The sequence below is a fragment of the Vipera berus genome (genome assembly GCF_964194415.1).
Source record: "Vipera berus genome assembly, chromosome: 10".
Taxonomy (NCBI): Eukaryota; Metazoa; Chordata; class Lepidosauria; order Squamata; family Viperidae; genus Vipera; species Vipera berus.
In genome coordinates, this window is record NC_138213.1 from 9,722,206 (window position 1) to 9,749,514 (window position 27,309).

Sequence of the window (27,309 nt, forward strand, 5' to 3'; positions counted from 1 at the left end):
ATCATGGCATCCGGCCCTCTCAATTCCTGGCAAATAGATGGGGAAGAAATGGAGGTAGTGACAGATTTTATTTTCCTGGGCTCCAAGATCACTGCAGATGGGGACTGTAGCCAAGAAATTAAAAGACGCTTGCTCCTTGGGAGGAAAGCCATGGCAAATCTAGACAGCACACTAAAAAGCAGAGACATCACCCTGTCAACAAAAGTGCGTATAGTCAAGGCTATGGTCTTCCCAGTTGCAATGTATGGCAGTGAAAGTTGGACCATAAGAAAGGCTGAGTGCAAAAGAATTGAGGCCTTTGAACTCTGGTGCTGGAGAAGACTCCTGCGAGTCCCTTGGACTGCAAGGCGATCAAACCGGTCAGTCCTAGAGGAGATCAACCCTGACTGCTCTTTAGAAGGCCAGATCCTGAAGCTAAAAGTCAAATACTTTGGCCACCTAATGAGGAGGAAGGACTCACTGGAGAAGAGCCTAATGCTGGGAAAGATTGAGGGCAATAGAAGAAGGGGACGACAGAGAATGAGGTGGCTGGATGGAGTCACTGAAGCAGTAGGCGTGAGCTTAAATGGACTCCAGAAGATGGCAGAGGACAGGAAAGCCTGGAGGAACATTGTCCATAGGGTCGCGATGGGTCGGACACGACTTCGCAACTAACAACAACAACAATTGTAATTTAACATTTCTCTCTTTTATGAGAATTTTTCAAACCACTGGAATGTAATCCTATTGCTGTTGGGGTTGATTTATAACTTTTAACATTCCTGGATTGGAAAGATAAACTGGCTGGAGACTTGTCTCCTGATAAGAAAAAGATTATTAGTGCAAACTGACATCTGGCACATCTATTTGTGAATTTCAAACAACCTTTGTACTTGATTTACCCTGCAAAAGAGAGGTTACTTTTATCCTGTCCAATCAACATTCCTCTTGCATTTTCTTTGTTGTGTCAACTATAAAAAGGAATGTAAGCTAGGTCTTGAGTCTCCCCTTTTCATAGACTTTATCAGGGCACCCTAATAAATTGCTTTTAAGTGATCTTCCAATTTGGTTGCTTATTCAGAAAGTAAACCAAGATAGAACCGAGGGCCAGATTTGGCTATCATTAAGCCAACAGCTCACTCCAATCAGTTCTCTGCCATAAGACTTCACTCTAGCATGTGTAATCCTTCCAGAACATTACTCCCAATTGCAATTAAGTCACAGGAATTTCCCATCAGCATGATGTAGATTCTGGAGATATGAAAAAAATATTCTCTCTTCGCTTGCAAGACAGAAGTGGATGCTTTGCAGACTTTTGCCTAGATACCTGGAAGTATCCAAACAGATCAAATCAGATCAAACAGGGCCTGAAGGACCCTGACTGAGCAAGGTTTTGTGGCCACCAGACAGAGTAACAACAGAAAGGGAGAGTTGGAGCACATGCGGCAGACGGGGATATAGTGTGCACTGAAGACGGAAAGTTGCATTCCCTTCGATAAGACCATTTTCCTGCAATGCAGGGAGCAGATTCTTGGTTGTCTCACCAGGGAATAAGATCCCCTTCCCAGTTAACAAATGTGCCATGATTTTTCTCAGAGAGACGGCCGAGGGTGTTCAGAATAGCTCGCAAACTCTGCTCCATTGTCAGTGGGGGTGATCCCTGGGGAAAAAACAGGCAAAAGATAAAAGAAGTTCATAGTGGAAAAGAAAGTTTAAAAACCTAGGTAACATCAAGCGACAGCAAATTCCTTAACACATGGGTCTCCAATCCCTGATCTGTGGCCTGGCACCGGTCTGGGGCATGCCGGAAACTGGGTTGCACAAACAAGTGAAGCCCCATCCATGGAATGCAGGCAGCACACGCAATCACGGCCCCTCCAGTCCATGGAAAAGAACTTTCTCTGCGGAACCAATCCCTGGTGGTCAAAAGGTTGGGGGCTGCTGCCTTAAGAGACAAGAAAATCAAAACAGAAAATCATTCCTGAATGAGATTCTATCTAGATTCCATTCTTCAGTTTTAGAAGGAGATCTAGGAAGGATCCAGAAAAATTCAAACTAGTTAGTCTAATTAATACATGATGCATCAAACCTTTATTTGCAAGAAAAAGTGATAAAAAATGAAGTTCTACCAAAGGACAAGTGCTGCTGAAGAAGAACCAGGACAGTTATTAAAAAGAGAGTCGCTTTGCTAACTTTTGAGAGTGACTAACTCTAATGAAATGTATGAATGTTCTGGGATAAGATGGGAAGAGATGCTGCCTATGAAATAATCAGAGAAGCGAGGCAGGAGCCCCCAGTAGCTTAATGGTCAAAAAGACAGGAAAATAAAGAGCTGCCCTAATGGATCAAGCAGTAAAAAGTGGTTGTGGGAAGATTGTACGTTTAGACTTGCAAGATTCTGTTAATGTAGCCTTACAATAAAGTAGACTTAGTTCATCTAATCCTGTTTGGAGGACTGACACGTGGAGAGTCTTGCTTGTCATCTTGTTAACGGAATCACTCTTGATTTTATCGACTTAATTTGTTACACTTACAGATTGTATCATGGCATAAACAATCACTGTGAGTCTTCACAATCCAGAGACTTAAGTTGCACTTGAATATGTTATGCCAACCCTAATCACTGAGATTTTATGGCCCTTTCCGTGTACTAATTTTTATTAAATTTACATGCCGCCCATCTTGCTATCTATGTAGCGTATTTTGAGATCAGCCAAAACTACCTGACCATTCCTGGTATATAAAAACTTTGATTCCATTTTCATTTCAGAAGGGCTACGAATGTAATGTAATATTGGAAAACAAAATTCCCGTGGCAATGTAAAGCTTCTCTGGCCATTCAAAACATTGCAATAAATGTTGCTCAGCTTCCACAAAGACAAAGTTTAGTACTACAGAGATAATAATGTTGGAATTAAGTCATTTTGTTTCTAAAAGTTTTGAAGAAGGAGTAGAAAAAAAACTAAGGAGAATGACTAATGGAAAACGAAGCCATCTGCCTCTTCCATTGATTCTTTATGGCAACTGCGCACTAAAATTCTTTGTGTAGAAGCAGATTTAATTTTCAGGATGCAGCAGACCTCTTTGCTTTCCTCCAATGTTAGCTGAGATGATAGGATCATTAGAGTTGTGCAGAATTGTTGATCCGGGCATAGAATATCCTGAAGAATTCTGAAATATTTCCTTTGGGGCCATGACGTTACTGGCGGGGTTGGGTGGTTTCAGGAAATAAATTTTCCAAAGAGTCCAGGGTATTTGACACCCAGTGTTCCAATGAAGCAGGCTTCTTTGTGGTCTGAAGTACCCCTGGAAACCTTATGAATACTTTCCAGTTTGGATATTTATTTCCAAAACCTACCAAACAATCCCCAGGAGAAACAGCAGGCACGTAGGGCATCATCCAGTGGGAACAAAGGGTTTCAGAAGTCTTCATAAGGTCCCACTCCCAATCCAACTAATCTTGCCCGCACTAGTTTTTTGGCTGTTGTATGAAGGTTGTTTTTTCTGCAATTCACTTACCAGTTTGTTTCCCATGTCGGTCTGCACCCACCCAGGGTGCAACGTGATGCACAGAATCTCCTCTGCGGCAAAGTGCATGGACTGGCATCGAGTGAGCATGTTCAGAGCAGACTAGGGGGGTGGGGGGAGGAGAGACACAGAAAAAGAGAAAATAAATGAATGGCTCATCTGGGCGTTCAGGGATGCCAGACCCTTCACAATTAGCTTCTGTATAAACTGGACATAAATTATGAGAAAACAAAGGTTATGGCTTTTGCATAACTTTTAAATAGCCACAAAATAGAGCAGGTAACCACCTTTAAGTAGCATGGGGTGCTCATCCATGCCACTGGCTCACAAAAAGCCCATGGAGAATATGCGGCTGCCTCTGTCCAACGATCAGCGAATGCCATTCTTAAATTTTTCCGCACAAAGGGAGGACACTACATTCCAGCTGCAATTAAGCTCTTTCTGGCTAAGTTGCTAGCACAGCTGCTTGGGCCCTCAGCTTTGTGTTTTTCACCACTGGAAAGAGTTCAATCCAAATTTTATCAGAACAATTCTCCAGATGCTACACTTTGTCCCAAATGCACTTCTGCGTCTGGAGACAGGATTGATAAAAGTTGAAGCAAGTATCTGTATAACTACCTTAAACATCTGGCTAAGGCTTAACTGCTTTCCGCAGTTCCATTTATTTATTTTTTATTAAAGAGTTTTACAAAAACAAAATTTTACAATATATCCCCACCCCCCACCCCAAACCCGCCCACTTCCCCCACCCCACTTCCCAGAGCTAAATACAGGATTATAGTTATAATAATCATATTCTAAATAAAAATTATGCATAATATACAATTAACCAAATTCATAATGTGCTTTAACTCCCCTTTAACATAACTACCTACAAAGTACCAATAACAATATCCCACTAAAATCTACTCATAAGCTAAATGGAACTTTTTAGTCCCATATTTGTTCTGAATATAATCTATCCATCTCCTCCAAACTGAAATATATCTTTCCTGTGAATGATCTTTCAAGTAAGCAGAAATCTTAGACATTTCTGCAAGATTCGAAACTTTAAACACTCATTCTTCTATAGTAGGCAAACTATCCTTCTTCCAATATTGTCCCACCAGTAACCGGGCTGCTGTTATCATCTTCAACATCAAATTAGTTTCTTTAACATCACAATCTACAACAATACCCAATAAAAACAATTGCGGAGAAAACTTTATCTTTCTCTTAAAAATCTTTTGAATGTTCCACCAAATTTTAATCCAAAAAGCTTTTATATTTCTACAAGTCCACCACATATGAAAATAGGTGGCTTCTAAACTACCACATCTCCAACATTTAGATTGTAAATTAGGATACATGTTAGACAACGTCTTGGGATCCAGATGCCATCTATAAAACATTTTATAAAAATTTTCTCTTAAGTTTTGGGGCTGAGTAAATTTAACATTTCTGACCCAAATTATCTCCCAAGTGTCCAACGAAATTGGTTCCTGAATATTTTGTGTCCACTTTATCATACAATCTTTAACTAATTCCATTTCCGAATCCAATTCAATTAAAGCATTATATATCCTCTTTATATGTGCACAATTTAAATCTCTAATTTGTTTTACTAAATTTTGATCTGTAATTGTGATGCCAACCTTTTGGTCTAACTTCCACCTAGCTTTCAATTGGGTATATTGAAACCAAGAGTAACTTATGTTTTCTTGTCTTAACTCATCTAATGATTTAAGTTGCCAATCATTCCCTTGCAATCTAAGTAGTTCCTTATAAGAAACCATATCCAAACTCACTCCCATAGATACGCCCTCTATCACGTGTCCAGGAATTCCCCAAATCGGTATTTTATAATTTAACTTATAATAATACTTTTTCCAGACACGCAATAAAGCACTTCTAAGAATATGGGATTTAAAAGCCCTGTCCACCTTCTTATCGTAAAGCAAATATGCATGCCATCCATATACCAAATCCCATCCCTCAAGATGAAGTATTCTCTTATTAGTTAAATTAAGCCAATCACTAACCCACGTCAAGGCAACCGCATCATAATACAATTTCAAATTCGGCGCCTTGAGTCCTCCTCTTTCCCTGGCATCTTGTAAAATCTTAAATTTGACTCTTGGTTTTTTCCCCGCCCAAATAAATTTATTAATACCCTTCTGCCATTGATCAAGGTTGGCATCCTTTTTCAATATAGGTATCATTTGAAACAAAAAGAGAAACTTTGGCAGAACATTCATTTTAACAACTGCAATTCTTAGACTTCTTTTCCTTTATATTCTATTTTATCTATAGTACGTGGTTTCTGTTTCTTCCTTAATTGATAAGCCAATCATCTACCAGGCTTATTAGCGTTACAAAAAGTATTGTGTTTAGCATAGCGCAGATTAATTGCTACTTGATTAGCCAGTAGCATGTTAAATTGTTCTTTCAATAAATGTATTGAGATCCTTAAATTATTATCCAATGGATTCAAAATAAGCTTTTTCTCCTTAGATTTAATCTCTTCCTCAATATCTAAACGTTTTTGCATTTGCTTACGCCTGTAAGCATTGTTCATATAAATCAAAACCCCTCTCATATAAGCTTTACTAGCATCCCAAACCATTTCCATCGATGTACCTTTATGCATATTTGTAACAAAAAATTCTTAAGTCTTTTCTTAAATAAATGGCCACTCCAGCCTTTTTGTCCGGAGCAAAGGATGAAAAATATGTTCCCAATCGGGAATTAATCAGATACTTTTGGTCTTTTAATGCAATATGTGTCTCTTGTAAGCAAACAATGTCATTTTTATGTTGTTTCAGATAAAAAAATTCTTTCTTTTCTGTGGTGAATTTAAGCCATTAACATTCCATGTCAGGAACGTCTATCTCTGGTGACCATGAGCCTTTGGAACAAGGCCTGAAGATCAGCTGTTGCTCTCTTCGGACGTACTCCTCCCACAGGCAGTGATCACGGTGCAGATGGCCAGATTCTGCGCAGCAGCATTGGGGATTCACCAGAAACATAAACATTTTAGATCTTTTTAATAATCTTTTCTAATTAATTTTATTACATGTTTTTATCCAGCATTAGACTATACAATGTATTTTTATTGTCAGGTCAGTAACGATTCTGTTTTTCTGAAGGTAGCTAGTTTTGGTTATACTGTCTATAAAACTAGACAGACCTTGGTCACCCATTGATTCCATCATTAATTCTAATATATTGCTATGTCTTGCTGTGTTGGTTCTGTTTAGTTTTGTTTTATCTGAATGTAATTTATGTGTTGGCCTTTGGCTGTAATAATAAAATTGATATAATGATATAATGTAGCTTCTGTAACCGAAGGTCTGGCTGGGGCAATATGTTGGATGTCCCCCCTCCCAAAAAAAGCCTGCAGAAGATAAGAACATTAATGCATCGGTAAAGATATGCTGAGGCTGAGCGCCAAAGAATTGAGGCCTTTGAGCTATGGTGCTGGAGAAGACTCCTGCGAGGCCCTTGGACTGCAAGGTGTTCAAACCGATCAATCCTAGAGGAGATCAACCCTGACTGCTCTTTAGAAGGCCAGATCCTGAAGCTAAAACTCAAATACTTTGGCCACCTAATTTAATTTAATAATAATTTAATAATTTGATTTCTATACCGCCCTTCTCCCGAAGGACTCAGGGCGGTGAACAGGGCAATACACAATAAAAATCAGATACAAAAATTAAAAAACCATTAAAAACCAATTAAACATCATGCCCATAAAATCAATACATATTAAGTTAAAAACTAATTTTAAAAAACCCAACCCCACCCCGTCAGACCAGGCCAGCTTGTTTGAAAAAAAATGTTTTAAGATCGCGCCGGAAGGAGCGAAGGTCGGGGGCCGTCCGGAGCTCAACCGGTAAGCTGTTCCAAAGGTCTGGCGCGCCCACAGAGAACGCTCTCCCCCTGGGGGTCGCCAATCGGCATTCTTTGATCGGCGGCATCCTGAGGAGGCCCTCTCTGTGGGAGCGCACTGGACGGAGGGACGTTGACGCTGGTCGCAGGTGTTGCCGTAGGTAATCCGGACCCATGCCATGAAGGGCTTTGTACGTCATAACTAACACCTTGAACCTCACCCGGAGAGCAACCGGTAGCCAATGCAGCTCGCGGAGCAGAGGTGTAACATGGGAGTATCGGGAAACTCCCAAGACAACTCGCGCGGCTGCATTCTGCACCAGCTGGAGTCTCCGGGTGGACCTCAAGGGCAGCCCCATGTAGAGAGCATTACAGTAGTCTAGACGAGAGGTCACGAGCGCATGAGTGACTGTGCGCAAGGCATCCCGGTCTAGATAGGGCCGCAACTGGCGCACCAGGCGAACCTGGGCAAAGGCCCCCCTAGTCACAGCTCCAATATGCTCTTCCAAAGAGAGCTGTGAATCTAGAAGGACCCCCAAGTTGCGAGCCCTATCTACGGGGGGTAATAGCTCACCCCCCATGGCCAATGATGGGATAATCGGAATTTCCCGGGATGCCGGCACGAACAGCCACTCAGTCTTGTCAGGGTTGAGTCGAAGCCTGTTCCTCCCCATCCAGACCCGGACCGCCTCCAGGCAACGGGACATCACGTCGAGGGCATCGCTGGGGTGGTTTGGGGTGGAAATAAAAAGTTGGGTATCATCAGCATATTGGTGATACCCAACTCCAAAACCACGAATGATCTCACCCAGCGGCTTCATATAGATGTTGAACAGGAGAGGCGAGAGAACCGATCCCTGAGGAACTCCACAAATGAGAGGTCTCAGGGTCGATCTCTGCCCCCCTGCCAACACCGACTGCGAACGTCCCAGGAGGTAAGAGGAGAACCACTGGAGAACCGTGCCTCCCACTCCTAACCCCCTGAGACGTCGCAGCAGGATACCATGGTCGATGGTATCAAAAGCCGCTGAGAGGTCTAAAAGGACTAGGACAGAGGAACAACCCCTGTCCCGAGCCCGCCAGAGATCATTCACCAGCGCGACCAATGCCGTCTCCGTGCTGTACCCGGGCCTGAAACCCGATTGGTACGGGTCTAGGTAGTCAGCTTCCTCCAAGAACAAAGGGAGCTGATGCGCCACCACGCTCTCAACAACCTTCGCCAAAAACCGAAGGTTGGAGACCGGACGATAGTTGTTTAAAATTGCTGGGTCCAAGGCCGGCTTCTTGAGGAGGGGTCTCACCACCGCCTCCTTCAAGGCGGCGGGAAAACTACCCTGACTCAAAGAAGCAGTAATCACTGCCTGGAGCCAGCCTCGTGTCCCATCCCGGGCTGCATAAGTCAGCCAGGAGGGGCACGGGTCCAACAAACACGTGGTGGAGCTCAGCTTCCCCATGATCTTGTCCACTTCTTCAGGGGTCACAGGATCGAACTCTTCCCAGATTAAATGAGAAGGAAAGACTCACTGGAGAAGAGCCTAATGTTGGGAAAGGTTGAGGGCAAGAGAAGAAGGGGACGACAGAGAATGAAGTGGCTGGATGGAGTCACTGAAGCAGTAGGCGTGAGCCTAAACGGACTCCAGAAGATGGTAGAGGACAGGAAGACCTGGAGGAACGTTGTCCATGGGGTCGCGATGGGTCGGACACGACTTCACAGCTAACAACAACAAAGATATGCTATCATCTCCTCCCACCCACTTCTCCCAGGTGTGACTCACTTCTTCCCCTCCCCCAATCCTCTTGGCAGGGATTCCATATTGGTGGACAGAAGGAACAGAATGTCTCTTCAGGACCTGAGGTGAACCCACTGAGTACTCGTTCTCGATCTATATTTGGTGAAAGGTGTTGTGCAGGAAAAGCTTATGATTCCCCCCAAAGCTCACATTTGATAGTACACCTGGAAGTATTTTCAGCACCACCCAAGGCCTGCTTATTGGCATCACAGTTGAGTTGGCAGAGGGGAGGGATGGAAGGAGGGAGGGAGAGAGGGAGGAAGGAAGGAAAGAAGGAAGGAAGGAAGGAAGGAAGGAAGGAAGGAAGGAAGGAAGGAAGGAAGGAAGGAAGGAGAGGGAGGGTCCGAGGGAAGTCCTGCCTTACTCCTGCCCTGCTGCCCTTTCACCATCCCCTTGCCCCCTTCCCCTGTAAACTGTGACAATTTATAGAAAATTTCCAATACTTTGCTTTATCTTGACAGCTCAAGAAAACATTCCCAGTACTACTAATAGCAATAGCAATAACACTTAAACTTATATACTGCTCCATAGTGCCTATTGCCCCAGCAATCTGTGGGCTCCTTGGCGTTCGTAAGTCGAGCATTACCTGTAACCGAATGTGAAATTGAAACTCTTACCCTTGACCCCAGTCGTAGCAAAGCCCCTTTCCCTCAGCTCGTCCATACCTTGCTGCAACGATAGGAGATCAGCTCATTCATGTTCCAGCCAAAGAGGTTTGTCATGGAGCCACACTCGCTTGTCACGTTGAGGATGGCTGCTTTGCTGCAACTCATGCCTTTCTGGCCACTCTTTTGGGAGGCTTTTCTCAGCAAGGGAAGGAAGGCCTGGAGAAGGGAAGGGAAGAACAAAAGGAATGAAGGGCACCCACACCCTCTGCAAAGAGGACCTGGGATAGCTCTTAAGCAATGAACATTCGTGATGCAAGATCCAAAAGAATCCTTCAGCTGATCACCGATAAATATCAGGAGTGTGCCCTAGCCAGATCAAATAGGTCCATCCCTCTTTCGTTTCTGTTTCAACCAACCCGACCTTTTCACCCTCACTATATCCATTGCCTATCAAATATCTCTTGATTGTGCAACTATGGGACAATTTTTTAAAAAATTTCATGTGTTTATGCCCGGTTTAGGGGCTCATGGTTTAGCCTTCTAATCTCAATTGGGTGAGGTAGGTCCTTGGGGTTGAGACTGAGTGAGAGGCCCAAGGTCAGTGGACAAAATCTATCATCAACACAGAGGGTTTTCTTTAGTCCAGAAGAAAATCCAAACTATCTATTCTGCAGAACCCTTCCATCCCAATGGCCAATTTCCCCACATCAACGGACAATGTCTTATCCTTACCTGACTTACGATCATGGGCCCAATGACGTTGGTTTTGTATACCTCCGACATGTTTTCCGCCGTTTCTGTCTCTACGGTGCTCAGCTTTAAAATCCCTGCATTGTTAATGAGCAGGTTCAGTCCAGCCCCTTTGAGATGGTCTGTGACTTTGGCTGCAGCAGCCTTAACGCTGCATGGATCAGTTGTGTCTAGGGCAGGAAAAATAAACACACCTTATCCCACAGCTGGCTTTGTATGCCATACAATGGCTCAATCCGAGTGAATTTGCCAGTATTGTGCTGAAATTTCTTTTAAAGGCGATATTGGCCTCATTACTGCCAAGAAATGTGGTTGACTGATCATTTTTGAAATGTTCATTGATGGGAATCCAGTAAGTAATCGATAAATGATTTATATAGATAAATGATATATATAGATAAATGATTTATATAGACCTTGGAGGGAATCCAGTAAGTAATTTAAATAGCTGCAGGAAGCCATGGCTTATTTAAGCCATGTTCTGCTGAGAAGACCACTCCGGTGTGCCAGCTGATCTGGTTTAAGTTAGTGTTAAAGAATACATCCATAAATGATTTATGTAGACTATTTATTTATTTATTTATTATTTATTAATTCGGTTTATATACCGCCCTATTCCCGAAGGACTCAGGGCGGTTTACAGGGCAAAATTTAAAAACAATACAATATAAAATTAAAAAGTTAAAATCACAATTTAAAATCATTAAAACCCCTCAGTCCAGGCCAGATAGCTCAAAGAGCCAGGTTTTTAGGTCCCGGCGAAACTAACGAAGGTCGGGAGCAGTCCGGAGTTCCGTTGGCAGTTGATTCCATAGGGCAGGCGCACCCACAGAGAATGCCCTCCCCCTGGGGATCACCCGCCGGCAATCCCTGACTGGCAGTACACTGAGGAGGCCCTCCCTGTGGGAGCGCACAGGACGATGGGAAATTGACACTGGCAGCAGGTGCTCCCTCAGATAATCCGGGCCCATGCCATTTAGGGCTTTATAGGTCATCACCAGCACCTTGAATCTCACCCGGAGGGCAACTGGAAGCCAATGCAGCTCGCGGAGAAGAGGTGTTACATGCGAGTATCGGGAGACTCCCATCACAACTTGCGTGGCTGCATTTGTTGTGATTCAGGGTCAGCCTGTGGGTTCGGCAGTTGGGTCGGACGATTCAGAGGAGGAGGAGGGGGTGTTGGAGAGCCTCCAGAGAACAGCCCGGAGGCTTCGCAGAGCCCTCAGCCAGGCCCCTCTCATCTGGTCACTACGCAGACCCAGCTGTGTGAGCCTGACAGCGGGGATGAAGATTACCCACAGCTGGCCCTGTTCAAGGACGCCCGATGCAGGAGGCAGTCAATCAGGAGTAAACAGAGGAAGGCAATGGGGCACCTTGGAAGGAGGCAGAGAGAAGCCACGCCCTGAACTGTTTAAAAGGGGAATGTGTGGGAGGGCTGGTTTGCTGAAGGTAACCGTTTGAATAGCTCCTGTTTCATGGTTCGTGTTTGCTCTCTTTGCTCTGTTTGCTCTGTTTTATGTTAATAAATTTGGCAGGCTTAGTTCCAGCCTCTTGCCTTCTTGTAAAGGGGTTGTCCCTGCCTTTTCTGCAGGGCCGGTAGCAGGCTGGTACAGAACAGCATTCTGGACTATGGAGATCATATAGAAAGTTGCATTTACTATTATGTCTGATGTCATCTTTTTCCTCCTTCCTTCAACTTTAATGTTACATCACTTAACATTAACATGAGCATATAGATATTGTGTTTTTTTGTTGGTTTGAGGAGATGAGATAACTAGAAAGTCATTTAAAAGAGTAGAAAGATGCATCCATCACCTATTTGCTCATGATATTTATCCAATGCTGGAATGTGCCGAGTTTAAGCTTGGATATTAACTATCTGGTGTGTCTACCTAGCAAAATATTTGTTTCATTGTTTATTAGGAGATCTAGATTTTTGCCTAAACAATTAATCATATTTACATTATATAAATTATATTCAGCCTTATATGCTGCCCATCTGCTTTCCACAATGTCTTCGGGTGTTTTATAATGCAATTAAACAATTGCAATTACAAGAATTAAGTAGACCAAAAAACAAGGGCTTGTGCAGCGCTTGGTTGGTGCTTTCTTTTGTCACTTCACCAGCCCCCTCCAACAGTGAGTTATAATCTATGTTTGTCTACTTCAGTTACCATATATCAGTGCCTGGTATGTATAGTCTAACCTGGTGTTGAAATTCAGCTCTTTTCCCTCCCAATTCATGAACAAAAAATGTGATTTTTAATATACACATACCCAGGGGTATTATCACAATTTGCCGATGTTCAGCAGCTAAATTCTTCAGGTCCTGAAAGACAGAAATATCCTTAGACTCTCTGAACTGTCTTCCCCACTTAGTTGTAGCATTAACCTACTCTGGTAACTTTTTTCCAGCACTGTGTCCATGATTTTGCCTTAACCTCACTCCCAGGTCATGATGAAACAATGGTTAAATATACCTGTAATACTACTACGTTACAACAGTATTTCCAATCCTACCAGTCCTGTCCTCAAAAAATTCTCCTAGGCAAAGTTTCAAGTAACTGTTGTTCTTAGGCTCTCCTCTCCAAGTATAGAGCAGCGCAGCAAATCATTCAATTATCACAGCACTTACAAACCTGTGACAAAATGATTTTTGTCACTCTGTCTCTGAAGTCATCTCATTCCTTCTTTCTATTCCCAGACTTGAAAACACAGAACACTTTTAAAGAACTTCCCAATCAGCTGATTGGGAAAATTAGCCTGGCTGCAATTCACCTCTCTCTAATTCGGGGGTAAAAAAAGCATCACAAACTGAAGAAATTTCTTGAACAAGAAGTGAAATGATTTCAGAGGAAAAACAACAACAATAAAGTCCAGTTGCCTTTTGGAAAGCACCTGTGGGGCGACCATGATCTGGATGATTGAGACTCTCCATAGGCATCACAAAAATAGTTCAACTATAGCTAATTTTTATTTAACTTATACAATGTCTTTATCTCCATCATGCCTAACTCAATCACGTTCCCACCACGACCTCCTAGGAGACAAATGGATTGCCTTGAAAGAAAAAAAATTCTTTGTTCTTCCCACTAAAACTGCAGGCACCTCGTGTCTCACCTGAGCACGGGGTCCTACTGGGTCCCGGCAAGTGGCAAAGATCCATCGTGGTGGGTCGATCTTCTCCCCCAGCTGCTTGACCAGCTCCAAGCCAAGTCCCCGATTGGCCCCGGTCACCAGAACACTCTGTGGATTCAATTGTTCCATCTCTCTTGCCAGCTTAGACCCAACTAACAAACTGTGTTGTGCTCATCCCAGTTAAATCTCATCCAGTCCTAGCTGGCCCTAATCCCTCCACCCTGGGTTATGTAAGTTACTTGGCTCCAATGTCTGGTTCTTTGGACAAGAGCGGGGGGAAAAAAGATCATTGGCCTTCACCCAGAGGCTGTTCTAGTGCCTTTTGTGTATGAGGGTTTTTTGTTTTTCTTTTCATTTTTGGTATTTCCAGTGGTTAATGTTTACTCATCTGAAGGATATTTGCTTTGCTTCCTGCCCTGAAAAAAAAGCTTATATAAAAGTTGGTAAATTCATAAAAAAACCAAATCAGATCTTGCTTGAAAACCTCAGGGAATGAAACCATTGATTAAAGGAATATCTACCTTGCTTTCTCCAGAACAGGTTGCATTCTAGGGTTTAATGCAATAAGATGCTTCTTGAGTCACAATAAATAGGCTGTTTGGTTTCTTAATGTTGCATGTCTATTGATCCGACTGTTTGTCTGCCTCCCTACCTGAAAAACCAATGCAACTGGGGGAAAAAAAAAGTTGCATGCTGTTTGTGTAGAACAGAGTTTAGGAATTCAAACCATGGGTTGTTGGCTGCTCGGCTAATTCTGTGGAGTATCAGGATAACAGAATAACAGAATTGGAAGGGACCTTGGAGGTCTTCTAGTCCAACCCCCTGCTCAAGCAGGAGAGCCTACACCATTTCAGACAAATGGCTGTCCAATCTCTTCTTAAAAACCTCCAGTGATGGAGCATGCACAACTTCTGGAGGCAAGAGGTTCCACTGGCTAATTGTTCTCGTTCCTAGTTGCTGGTCTTTTCTCTCCCTCTATTGGATCCTTGTGGAATAGCTATGGTCAGATGTGGATTGATTAGGATAGAGGTCCCCAACCTTTTGGGCACCAGGGACCGGTTATTTGGAGAGAGGTTTTTCCATGGACCGGAGGGTGTTTGGTTTTGTGTGCTGCCTGCATCCCGCGGATAGGGCTTTGCTTGTTTGTGCGGCCCGGTTGCTGGCATGCCGCGGCCCAGTACTGGTCCACGGACCGGGGGTTGGGGACCCCTGGATTAGGACATCCAGGGACCTTTTTCACTAACACTTGATAGCATGATTTCACCCCAAAATTGGTGGCACGGTATCACACTGGAATTTAGAAGAAGAATTTAGCAGTGAGCCTTGCATCAAACAACCAAGTAGATCGGGACATTATTACAATATGTCACAAAGTGTACAATGTTGCATTTATTATTCATTATTTGATTTTTACTTTGTCTTTCCGTCTGGCAAAAATAATCAAGGCACAAAAACAGTACAAAAAGTAAAGGGAGGGGGAAAGTAGAATGGGTGTATTATGAGATGCTTTCACTATATGTTATACAATCTATTTGGCAAAGATTCATTCGGACAATTCCTGTTTCCAATCTGTTGTCAAACTAACACAAACTCTTGAATCTCCAACTTCATAAGGACAATACTCGGGGCGGGGGGGAACACTTTGGGTTGCTCACAATTGACTTTGACTTCTCATTATGAAATAAATTCAGTTCTTTCTTTCGTCGTAATATTCATAAATTGTCAACTCTTAAGAGCACAGAATTAAAAATACATTTTGATGATGATAAAATCGTAAACACAGCACTGCCCGGACTACAACTAATTTGGCTGCTCATCGTACACTTTTGAATGTCCAAATTAATAGAAGCAATTTTAGCATAAATCATAACAAGTCAGTTCAATGCTTTGTTTCTAGGGGGAAAAAAATAACACTGCTATCAAAAGCCTTTCATCTTGGTTGTCAAAAATGGATTCTTTATGTAAAGTTGGATAAAAAAAATCCATCTATTTAACAATGTTTGTCATCTCCCTGCAGAAATGCAGTTATCCAAGAATGCCAGTAGGAATCTGTCATGCTTCAGAATTATTTTGAAACAGACTGAGATGGACCCAGTGGTGGGATTCAAATAGGTGAACAACCGGTTCTCTGTGTGGATGCTGCTTCCGGAGGTCCGTTCTGGGCCTGGGCAACACAAAATTAGCTACCGGTACTGCCGAAGTGGTGCAAACCAGCTGAATCCCACCACTGGATGGACCTATTAGAGCTAGTCTGGTGGGAGGTGGTGAGGAGGTGGGCCTCTGGAAAGGAGGGAGATGCAACGGAGAGGAGTAAGAAGCAACTTAGCCCAGATATTATGTGTGAGAGAAAGAGGGTGAAGACAGATCCTACCTAGTATAGTTCACAGAATATATTGTAGATGCAGGCAGTAGAGTCCTCAGTCTGACAACATTTTGTTCTACAGGTGTGAAACAGTAAAGAACTCAGCTTGGAAAAATTGCCACCTGTCATTCTTAGCTTTGGGCCCGACAGCCAGCAAGAATCTGAATATGAGCGGATAATGGGATACAAGAGAGAGAATTTCTAACAAGCCATTCAGGTCAGTGTCTGCAAACTAAATAGTCCGTAAACTCATTTCTTCTGGGGAGAAAAATCACATTGAGTAAGGAGAAAGTATGTATAGCTCTGTAAAGCAGTGTTTCTTTACCTTGGGTACTTGAAGAGGTGTGGCCTTCAACTCCCAGAATTCCCCAGCCAGCCTTGCTTTCTGGGGAATTCTGGGAGTTGAAGGCCACACCTCTTCAAGTACCCAAGGTAAAGAAACACTGGTCTAAAGGATGAAAAGAAATCCAGAAAAAGTACTGATGTGACCTAGACCAGGGGTGTCAAACTTCTGGCCTGCAGGCCGGATGCGCCACGCGGAAGCCGCGCCCACCCCAGCTCCGGCAAGGGGGAAAGAGTTGCTATAGGTCACGACACATCACATGATGTGGCAAGCTTGACACCCCTCACCTAGACTAAGTGATCAAGCTGTCAGGAAAGTTGATCTGCTTATTGGCCCCACAGGTGACCATCTCCTCAAATGATTGCAACCAGAAGAATGAAGAAAGCTCCAGCCTTGTAAAGTCAGAGTTAAACTGGACCTTAAGAGAGATAGCATTCAATTGTTGAGCCTTATGTAATCTTATTTTTTGTTCCTCCATTAATAAATCTGATTAGAGAAGTTTCTGTAAATATATTTAGTTGTCAAGAACTTGACATGTGGTCTTGGCAGTTTTAAACATGAATGTATTTATGGATTCTTCCTCCTACCTCTTTGCTTCACCTGAGTAGAAGTTTTCAACTAGTCTTGCCAAAAATGCAAAACATTTTGTGATCAGGGAAGCTATCTATATCAATTACTTTGCAAGGGCACTTATGTAAGTTGATCATATCTGGGCTGCAAAGGCTATATGACCACTAGATGGCAGCAGAGGGAATGGTTCAGAATCTTTTTGCTGCCAGCTTGTGGTTGTCTAGATTTTTGCAGCCCAGATATCAGCCTAATTTATAACATGCTCATAAATTTCCAAATGTGCCCAGCGTCCTAAACACAATGAGTACAGTATGCCCATCTCAGAGGTTTTTTGGAGTAATACCAAAAATGTGACAATTTATATTTTATTTTGTTATTATGTAAGCTCAACCTCCAGAAGGCAGTATAGAAAAATAACATAATTGATTCATGATTAACATGTTAAACTGTCCAATTAAAGTCAGAAAACACATCCTGAAACTATTGCACAAAATGATTAAGTCCAGCACTCAAACATCTGGTTCAAATCAAAGACACCCAGCCATCTCTTTGGTATATTTTCCAGAGGCTGTTTTTCTAAATGTTTTATTTTTGGTTACATCAAGCTGGCGTTCTTTTGACTAGATAAATCTCCACGCACTTTTGATTAATATCCTTCAGTCACGTGGCATTATGTTATCTTCCAGTTTTGTTTATTCAGGATGTATAAGCGATTGCTTATTTTCTTTTCTCGCTGAAAGAACATTTTGAAACATAAAACCTTTCTTGCCCAAACTAGGATTTGTAAAGGGAATATCCGTGTGAAAGAACACATTACACAACTGTAAATAAAGCCTCCCCCCCACCCCCGACTTCCAATCAAGTCAGGCCCACGGCACCGAAGCTTCTGAAGTCCTTACCCGACCCAAAAGATTAACAATAATCATAAGCAAATTTCATAGAAAAGAATGAATTAAAGTAGTCCTTGACTTACAACAGTTCATTTAGTGACCACTGCAAATTACAATGGCGCTGACAAAGGGACTTATGGCTAACTTTCATACTTACGACTGTTGTATCATCCCTAGGGTCACATGATCAAAATTCAGATGCTGGGCAACTGACTCATATTTATGACAGTTGCAGTGTCCCGGGGTCACGTGATCAGCTTTTCCAACTTTCTGATAAGCAAAGTCAAAGGGGAAGCCAGTTTCACCTAACAACCATGTTACTAACTTAACAATAGCAGTGGTTCGCTTAACAGCTGTGGCAAGAAAGGTCATAAAACAGGGCAAAACCCACTTAACAACTGACTCGTTTAGCAACAGAAATGTTGGGCTCAATTGTTGTAAGTCACACAAGTTAGTTTGGGTAACATCGTAAATCCCATCGTTCTTATCCAGATAATTATGATGGCTGGATTTGAAAGGAACTGCTTCTTGAATGTTAACAACAATGTGTAATAGCATTGTAAGAAGTATGCTTAGAATGTTTGCAATTAACATACCGGATAGCTGCATTTCAACTTTGGTTGTTAACAACTGCACCTTTTGTTAAGCAACTGCATCTGCCTCAGACACCCTCTCCCCCCCCCAGTGTCCTGGAATATTTCATCAATGCGGCTTGTGCCTTAATCTGGATTAAGAGTCAAGTGGCAAGTGCCCCAAAGCCTTCCGCCATTCCAGTTGGAAATATTAAACAAGTGGGATGTTTCCAGTTTCATGAATTTAGCAACTACGGCAGCTAAAAAGAAGAAGAACCAGCCAGGACAATATGGGGGCAAAAGTTTATGCAATTAACAAATAACACAATTTGCATTGCCTCAAGTAAGAGGATTGTCCAATTCCGCAAACAAGAGGACCGTTAGGTTGTTCACCATGGAAGAATTTTCCCATTCCAATCCAGAAAAGTGCCAGAGTCCTTCTCAGAAAGACGAGCCAGGAGGTTTAGGATCGCTGCTACACTTGACTCCGCTGTCATTTGAGCCTAGAGAAATGAGAAGCATATTTATACTGAATAAAAACAAAAAGAGACCGATGGCCTTTAAGAACATTTATCATTATCAACAACTAAGCACTTCCTCAAGTCTGCTTTTCAAACTGCTGGGCCAACTTTCATTGGAAGAAATAATAATAATAATAATAATAATAATAATAATAATAATAATAATAATAATAATAATAATAATAATAATAATAATAATAATATAAAGTTGGAAGGGACCTTGGAGGTCATCTAGGCCAACCCCCTGCTCAGGCAGGAAACCCTATACCATTTCAGACAAATGGCTGTCCAGTCTCTTCTTAAAAACCTCCAGTTTTGGAGCATTCACCACTTCTGGAGGCAGGTTGTTCCACTGGTTAATTGTTCTAACTGTCAGGAAGTTTCTCCTTAGTTCTAGGTTGCTTCTCTCCTTGACTAGTTTCCATCCGTTGCTTCTTGTCCTGCTTTCAGGTGCTTTGGAGAATAGCTTGACTCCCTCTTCTTTGTGGTAGCCCCTGAGATATTGGAACACTGCTATCATGTCACCCCTCACCCTTCTCTTCATTAAACTACACATACCCAATTCCAGCAACTGTTCCCTATACAGTATGTTTTAGTCTCCAGCCCCCTAATCATCTTGGTTGCTCTTCTCTGTACCCTTTCTAGAGTCTCAACATCTTTTTTACATCGTGGTGACCAAAACTGGATGCAGTATTCCAGGTGTGGCCTTACCAAGGCATTGTAAAGTGGTATTAGTACTTCACTTGATCTTGATTCTATCCCTTGCCACAGAACTGATGGTGATATAATACTCATCAGCTCTAGCCAACACTAACTGTAATCCATCTGGAAAACACTATGTTGGGGAAACACTGTATGATTATAATTTAATATAAGTTAACTACCGTAACAAAAAGGCCAGTTTGGGTAATGTGTTGAAGTAAAGCTGAATTGTACGTAGCACAAGGTTTCTCATTAATGAGGTACAGGGAGCGCTTGACTTACAACAGTTCATTTAATGATCGTTCGAATTTACAACGACACTGAAAAAAAGTGATTTATGACTATTTTTCACACTTATGACTGTTGCAGCATCCCCAGGGTCACATGATTTACATTCAGATGCTTGACAACTGACTCATATTTATGATGGTTGCAGTGTCCCAGGATCATGTGATCCCCTTTTGCAACCTTCAGACAAGCAAAGTCAATGGGGGAAGCCAGATTCACGTAACAACCATGTTACTAATTTAAGAACTGCCATGATTCACTTAACAAATGTGATAAGAAAAGTCAGAAAATGAGGCAAAACTCACTTAACAAATTTCTTACTTAGCAACAGAAATGTTGGGCTGAATTGCAGCTGTAAGTTGAGGGACTACCAGTACAAAGAAAACTCCCTCTTTCAATATTTGGGCATCAGATGGAGACACCAGATCAGGTGGGTCATCTAATGGAGTAGCCAAAACAGGTTGGAACTCAAAATGTTCCACTTTGTCCCATTCTGAACTCCTGCAGAAGACCAAGATGTGACATGAAGCATGAAGGGTAATCAAAGATCCATGGGCTGTCACCAGTGGTGGGATTCATATATGTGAACAACCGGTTCTCTGTGTGGATGCCACTTCCGGAAGTCCATTCTGGGCCTGGGCAACAAAAAATTAGCTACCAGTCCTGCCGAACTGGACTGGTGCAAACTGGTTGAATCCCACCACTGGCTGACACCCACAGTAGACAAAAACAGTGTCCGTGCCCAAAGCAACGTACCACCAAATTGTTCATTGCTGGAGGCAAACGATAACTTTCCTTTACTTCTTAATATTATTTCAGGAGATCCAGCTACAGTTCCACCCAAGTGAAAACTTATAAATGAATTAAACAGGCTTACAGTAATTTTGTTTTGGATTTGGGCCAATTGATATGATCTGCTCCGGGTCTGGTTTGGTCATTAACCCCAGATATCCCCATCCAAAAGTATGAATGAGTTTTCAGAACAAAAGACCTACCATACTGCCTCCCATGTTGGTGAGCACCCATCCCGGATGCAAGGTGACACACAGAATCTCATCCTCGCTAAAGGCCAGCGATTGGCACCGTGTCAGCATATTCAGAGCAGCCTGGAACAGAGACATGCCAGAAGCAAGGAATTGCACCAAGCAGGCTCCGTGAGCAAGCAAAAATGCATGTTTTATCATTTCAATGTCAGCAAAACCGTTGTATTTTATTCCATGTCAGAATGGGATTTGACTTTGAGGGCAGGGCAGGGCAGGGCAGGGCAGGGCAGGGCAGGGCAGGGCAGGGCAGGAAAGGAAAGGAAAGGAAAGGAAAGGAAAGGAAAGGAAAGGAAAGGAAAGGAAAGGAAAGGAAAGGAAAGGAAAGGAAGAAAATAGAGGAGAGGAGAAGAGGGAAGGGGAGGAGAGGAGAGGAGAGGAGAAAGAGATTCCACAAATAAATAGAACATGAAATAGGAAACTGATAGGTATTACATTGACATAATCAATCCCTGGATTCTCTTTCTGATGCTTCTTTGGAAAGCAATGTTGGCTTATTCAGGATTCAATAACGTACCTCTGAATTCTTGTATGTTTGCCAATGTACGGTAACGCACCACTTACACCACGCACATTTTTTAAAACAAGATCAGGGGAACCTGAAGCACAGGTAATCCTTGTGATAGGGACCATTCAGTTTTGACAGTGAATGAAAAGTAACTTCATAACCAATCCTTCCACCGATGACCCTTGCAGTCTGTTAAAGCTAAGGAAAGCTGAAGTAAAATCACAGGCCTGGTCACGGTTTTACTTAGCAACCGCTTCCCTTAACAACCGAGTTACTGGCCTCAATTGCGGTCCCTGTACAGAGTTATTTTAATTACCCTCCACTCTTTGCGCCAATGTACATTTACTACCTTGCTGCAACGGTAAGGAAGAACGTGTCCGTACTCCCACAGGTAAACGTCTGTGATGGAGCCTGCATGACTGGACATGTTGACAATGGAGGCTTTGCTGCAACTCATCCCTTTCTCAGGACTTTGCTGAGATGCCTTTCTCAGCAAAGGCAGGAATGCCTAGAAAAAACAGACAGAACTTAGGGCAACCACCTCTTCATAGGCTTGGAAACCAAGGAGCCCCTAATTGTTGCTAAATAGCCATTCCCAGCATTTATCAGCATTAAGGATTGTTGTTTTACAATATCAAGATGGACTCATCCTTCCATCCTTCCGAGGGCGGTAAAATGAGGACCCAGATTGTTGGGGGCAATAGGGTGACTCTATAAACTGCTTAGAGAGAGTTGTAAAGCACTATGAAGCGGTATATAAGTCTAAGTGCTATTTCTATTTCAGTCATGATGTTGAGTGGTTAGAATGCAGTATTGCAGGCTAATTCTGCCCACTGCCAGCAGTTCGATCCTGACTGGCTCAAGGTTGAGTCAGCCTTCCATCCTTCTGAGGTCGGTAAAATGAGGACCCAGATTGCTGGGGGGCAATAGGCTGACTCTGTAAGCCACATAGAGAGGGTTGTGAAGCACTGTGAAGTGGTATATAAGTCGAAGTGCTATTGCTATATCTACAGAACTATGGATTCGTCCTAGGAAATCAATAGCTGTCTCTTCCCATTGCAAAGTCTATGGTCTAAAAACAAACCAGAATCCAGCAATTACTCACAAAAGATCTGATTTCCCCCCCCCTCATTTGACAGTTTCAATAGGGACAACTCCCCACGCTTAAAAGCTATATCTCTTGAAGTCCTTCCTCTTAATATTTGGCCCTGTGCCTTCATTAGCTGGAGAAGGCACGACTGTTATGCTCGCCCCAGAAAGCCCCGTCAATCAATAAACCTCTTTTTCTGAACGCTAAGAACTTGGCAATAGGAAGTAACGGTTCGAAGAGAAGAGGAAGATCAAGAGATGCTTCCACTACCTGGCTAATCATCGTGGGCCCAATGACGTTGGTTTTGTAGATCTCAGCCATTTCTTCAGGTGTTTGAAATTCCAGTTTGGAATTACTTGAGGAAATTGCTGCATTGTTGATCAGCAGGTGCAACCCAGTTCCACTCAGCCGCTCTGTCACCATTGTTACAGCTGACTTGATACTGGATGGATCAGTAATGTCTACAGGAACAAGGGGAAGATACGGGCAATGTTGGACTTACAGCCGCAGTTGAGCCCAAAGTTTCTGTTGCTGACACTTCTTAAGTGTTCCTCCATTTTATGACTTTTCTTGCGAGAGTTGTTAAGCCAATCACTGCAGTTGTTAAACTAGGAACGCAACTGTTAAGTGTATCTGGTTCCCCCATTGACTTCGCTTGTCAGAAGGTCGCAAAAGGGGATCATAAACATGAGTCACTTGCCAAGCAATCTGAATTTTGATCATGCGACCATGGGGATACTACAATGGCTGTAAGGGTGAAAAGGATCATAAGTCACTTTTTTTCAGTGCTGTCGTAATTTTGAGCAGTCACTAAATGAACTCTTGTAAGTCGAGGACTCCCTGTCTTGATGGGTGATGAGTCATTTCTAGCCAGGATTCGGTTTCTGGCGGTTTTCCAGTCAAGGATGAAAAACCAATTTAAACCAGGATGTCATGGTTGCGACAAATGAACTTCAAGCCATTGTTTACCCTAAAGAATATTTATTTGAGTAGCATAGCTTTGACACATACATAGTCGAAGCCAAAATCTGAATTCTCCTCCCCTTAGCACGTAGTATCAAACACAATTCCCTCCTCTAATTAACAGTCATAAATCACATTCTCCAATTAGTTTGAATTGCAGGTTTTCCCTCCTGTTCTCCAACCCATCTCTTATCATCTATTATTTCAAAAGCCCCTGAGTTCATACACTTTTCAATATTGTTATGTTTAACTAACTCTCCCATCACACTCCTCCCCCTCACCCAGTATCGTCTAATTCTAAGAATAAAGCATAGGAAAGGAAAAAGCTGCATCTCCATATGTTGTCAAAGCAAGAACATCCGATGCTTTTCAGAGATGCTTTTCACCAGGGCAGCTCTGGCAACATTGCGTAGTGGGAATTTCCTAACTAGAGGAAGGGGCCTGCCACATGCCCTGCCACGCAGGTAGGCCTCAATTTATGACCACAAACGGGGACCAGAATTTCCATTGCTAAGTAAGATGGTTGTGGAGCGAGATATGCTTGATTTTATGACTTTTCCTACGGTTGTTAAGAAAAATCACTGAAGTTGTTAAGTGGATCCCACAGCCATGAGGCGAACCCGGCTTCTCCCATTGATTTTTGCTTGTCAAAATTCATCTGGGAAGGTGCCAAATGTTGATCTCATGAACCCAGGATATACTGCAATCATCATAAATACATGCCGGTAGCCAAGGGAATTTTGAGCACACGACTGTGAGGAATGTTGTGAGGGTTGTAAGTGTGAGCAATTGGTTGCAAATCACTTTTTTGCAGTCCCGTTGTCATTCTGAAGGGTCACTAAATGACTGGTTATAAGTGAAGGACTACCTGTATAGTAACAGAAATATTATATCGGTTTCCAGGGTTAAATATTTCATTCCTTCCGGTTCAAACAAATGTTCCAAACCCCTCTCTGGAAATTGAACTCAGTGGTAGAAATGAAATTTGTATGGATAGTAATAGAGTAATACCGTCTTTCCCAGGGTATTGTCAGGACTAGTCACTTACTCAGTGGGATGATCACAATTTCCTGGTGCTGAGCAGCCAAATTCCTCAAATCCTGAAAGATACGAAAACCAGAGATTTAGGAAAGACCCTCAGCTAATGGGCTGATTCTCACATCCCACTAAATTTGGCATTCAGATATCTCACTATTTTTAAAGGCTAAGCTTCACCCGTAACCTTAGCTTGCTGCAGAAACAGTCTCAATTTGTTGTGAGCTTGTCCCAGTTTTGAACTAGTGTTTTCTCTTTTCCCCAACACGGGTTTTGCCATATGAACAATCTACAACACCTCATTAACAATGATGATGATGAAGATGACACAGCCCTAAGCAAGGATTTGCCCACTACCTATTGTACCCTTAATGCTCCAGTGTATATATCCCCATCTCTATCACTGCCTTGGCACTACTTGCCATCGTCATTTTGTTTTGGAGCGCAGGAGAAATTGCAGAGGGCACTGACGCCTGATGCCCAAATGACACTTCTGAAGTGTGTGCCAGGTCTCACTCTTTTGAACGTGTGCTAGAGCACTGGGTTTAGCAGTCTTTGGGGCAGAGTTTTGCCATTTTTTGTCTTCTAGCCTGAATAAGACATTATAGTGGCCTTCTAAAGACACTATATTGGTCTCCTGAAAGACACTATGTTGATCTTCTGAAAGACACTGCGTTGGTCTTCTGAAAGACACTACATTGATCTTCTGAAAGACACTGCAGTGGTCTTCTGAAAGACACTGCAGTGGTCTTCTGAAAGACACTGCAGTGGTCTTCTGAAAGACACTACCTTGGTCTTCTGAAAGACACTGCATTGTTCTTCTAAAAGACACTGCATTGGTCTTCTGAAAGACACTGCATTGGTCTTCTGAAAGACACTACCTTGTTCTTCTGAAAGACACTGCATTGGTCTTCTGAAAAACACTGTGTTGGTCTTCTGAAAGACACTACCTTGGTCTTATGAAAGACACTGCGTTGATCTTCTGAAAGACACTGCATTGGTCTTCTGAAAGAAACTATGTTTGCTTTCTGAAAGACAGGGAAACCTGTGTTCAAAAATAGTTTGGCTGATGAGGCAGTGTGATGGAGGGCAGATTCAGGATGAATCAAGAGAGAAATTAAAAACAAAATAAAGTGAAGGTGCATTTAAAAAGTATATATAATTGTGGGGAGAAAAATCCTAACCAAGAGGGAAAGATCCATATACTATTAATATATTACTAGCTGAAGCATTTAACATTTTAGTCAGATCCTGAGTCTGCACCACACAGATACACCCTGTTCCATCTTATTTCTACAATATAAAGACAGTTTAAAAATCAACAAAGAACACATTTCCTGAATCTTTTCTTTGATATGTGGATTTTGTTTTTATTAATGAAGAATGATTCTCTTAGGTATCCCAGGGCCATTAAATAACCAATTACATTTTTTTTACTGTAGTTTATCATCACATTTACATCTTCAGCAACTGTCACCAAATCTTTATTATGGTCATAGTCCAGTGGGATACAGTCAAAACTGAACAACTATGTTTCCCCCCAAAGTTATATTTTCTATTAAACTATTAATATTATTAAATTTAAACACACACACACACACACACACACAAACCCGAGGATCTTTATGGGAACATGATCAAACCAAAGAGCCTTCTCATTTCTCGTCAATACAAAAAATGAAATCTAATATCTGATATTCATTTCCACTTTTCTAACACCCCTCAAGCTTAATTTTGGAATTAATTGGCTAGATCAATACTTCTGATTCAAGACAATGAAACTCATGTATGTGACAATGTGATTTCCAAGAGCAATGCCAGTATTTGGCTTCCTACCTACTCTTGGCCCTGATTTCAGTGCTAAACAATCTTTAAAGATTGCAAGCCAACTTATCTCTCGTAACAGACCCCACCCTATGAGATACCTGAGTACGTGGTCCCTCTGGATCCCGGCAGGTTGCAAAGATCCATTGTGGTGGGTTGCTTTTCTCAGCCAATTGTTTGATCAGCTCCAAGCCGATGCCCCGATTAGATCCCGTCACGAGGACACTGCATGGATTCAGCACTTCCATATTTCCTTCCCTGTCGGTCTAGAACAACCTAAGGAAAAAAACCTCTGGTGACTGTCTTCTCTTTTACTAACATCTTTCTCAGTCCCAGCTGTTTGCAAACACCTCTTATATAATGTTCAGATGCAATGAAGAGGAAGAGATAACTAAGCCGTTGGTGCAATGCCTGGATTTGATAAGTAGCTGAATGACCTTTGGACGATTTCAGGCTTCCTCCTACAGGTTTGTAGATTTCCTGACTGAGCAATAGAATTGGGGAACTCCCTATTCGCCCTTTGCCCTTTAAAAGTTGGCACAAAGGACAAATAGGAAATGGCGTACAAAGAGGAGGCGAAGCAAAACAAATATAAGCAACAGTTATTTAAGTGTGACACTTAGCTAAAGAAAAGGCCATGATTATTCTTTACAGAACACGTAGATCATAAAAAAGAAGTGAAAAGTAAACAAATTTGCGCTAGGTACACCCAATGCTATATAACACTAAACTCAGGGTGGGAAGGTCTGAAACGAAAGAGGCGAGGCGGTTACTCAACAGCACAATATTCCCCCAGTGTGCAGCTCTCCATCCCCAATTAAAGCTAGAGGAACAGTCACAGAATAGTATCTGCCCACAGTCATTGAGTGGCAGTGTCCAAGTTGAATATATCATGATCATCATCATGATCAAGATCATCATGATCATTCATGTAACCA

At 42.4% G+C, this 27,309-nt stretch overlaps 1 protein-coding gene across 1 annotated transcript; it reads right to left on the bottom strand.

Annotated features, from left to right (window-relative positions):
• Positions 1 to 671: 671 nt before the first annotated feature.
• On the bottom strand, positions 672 to 26,840 carry LOC308672612 (uncharacterized protein). The gene is made up of 11 exons (XM_081335660.1): positions 26,473 to 26,840; positions 24,561 to 24,612; positions 22,820 to 23,010; positions 21,809 to 21,967; positions 20,912 to 21,017; positions 13,646 to 13,833; positions 12,803 to 12,854; positions 10,508 to 10,695; positions 9,833 to 9,991; positions 3,499 to 3,609; positions 672 to 1,639 (listed from the first exon to the last, which is right to left on the bottom strand). The coding sequence occupies exons 1-11, from the start codon at positions 26,617 to 26,619 to the stop codon at positions 1,520 to 1,522; spliced, it is 1,473 nt and encodes a 490-aa protein (XP_081191786.1). The 5' UTR covers positions 26,620 to 26,840; the 3' UTR covers positions 672 to 1,519.
• Positions 26,841 to 27,309: the final 469 nt, after the last annotated feature.

Coding starts and splice junctions, on each gene's coding strand:
- LOC308672612 (XM_081335660.1), bottom strand. CDS start 26,619: ATGGAAGTGCTGAATCCATGCAGTGTCCTCGTGACGGGATCTAATCGG. Junction 13,834..20,911: donor GCTCACCAACATGGGAGGCA/GTATGGTAGGTC, acceptor AACTGGGATGAG/CACAACACAGTTTGTTAGTT. Junction 12,855..13,645: donor CAGTAGGACCCCGTGCTCAG/GTGAGACACGAG, acceptor TCTGTCTTTCAG/GACCTGAAGAATTTAGCTGC.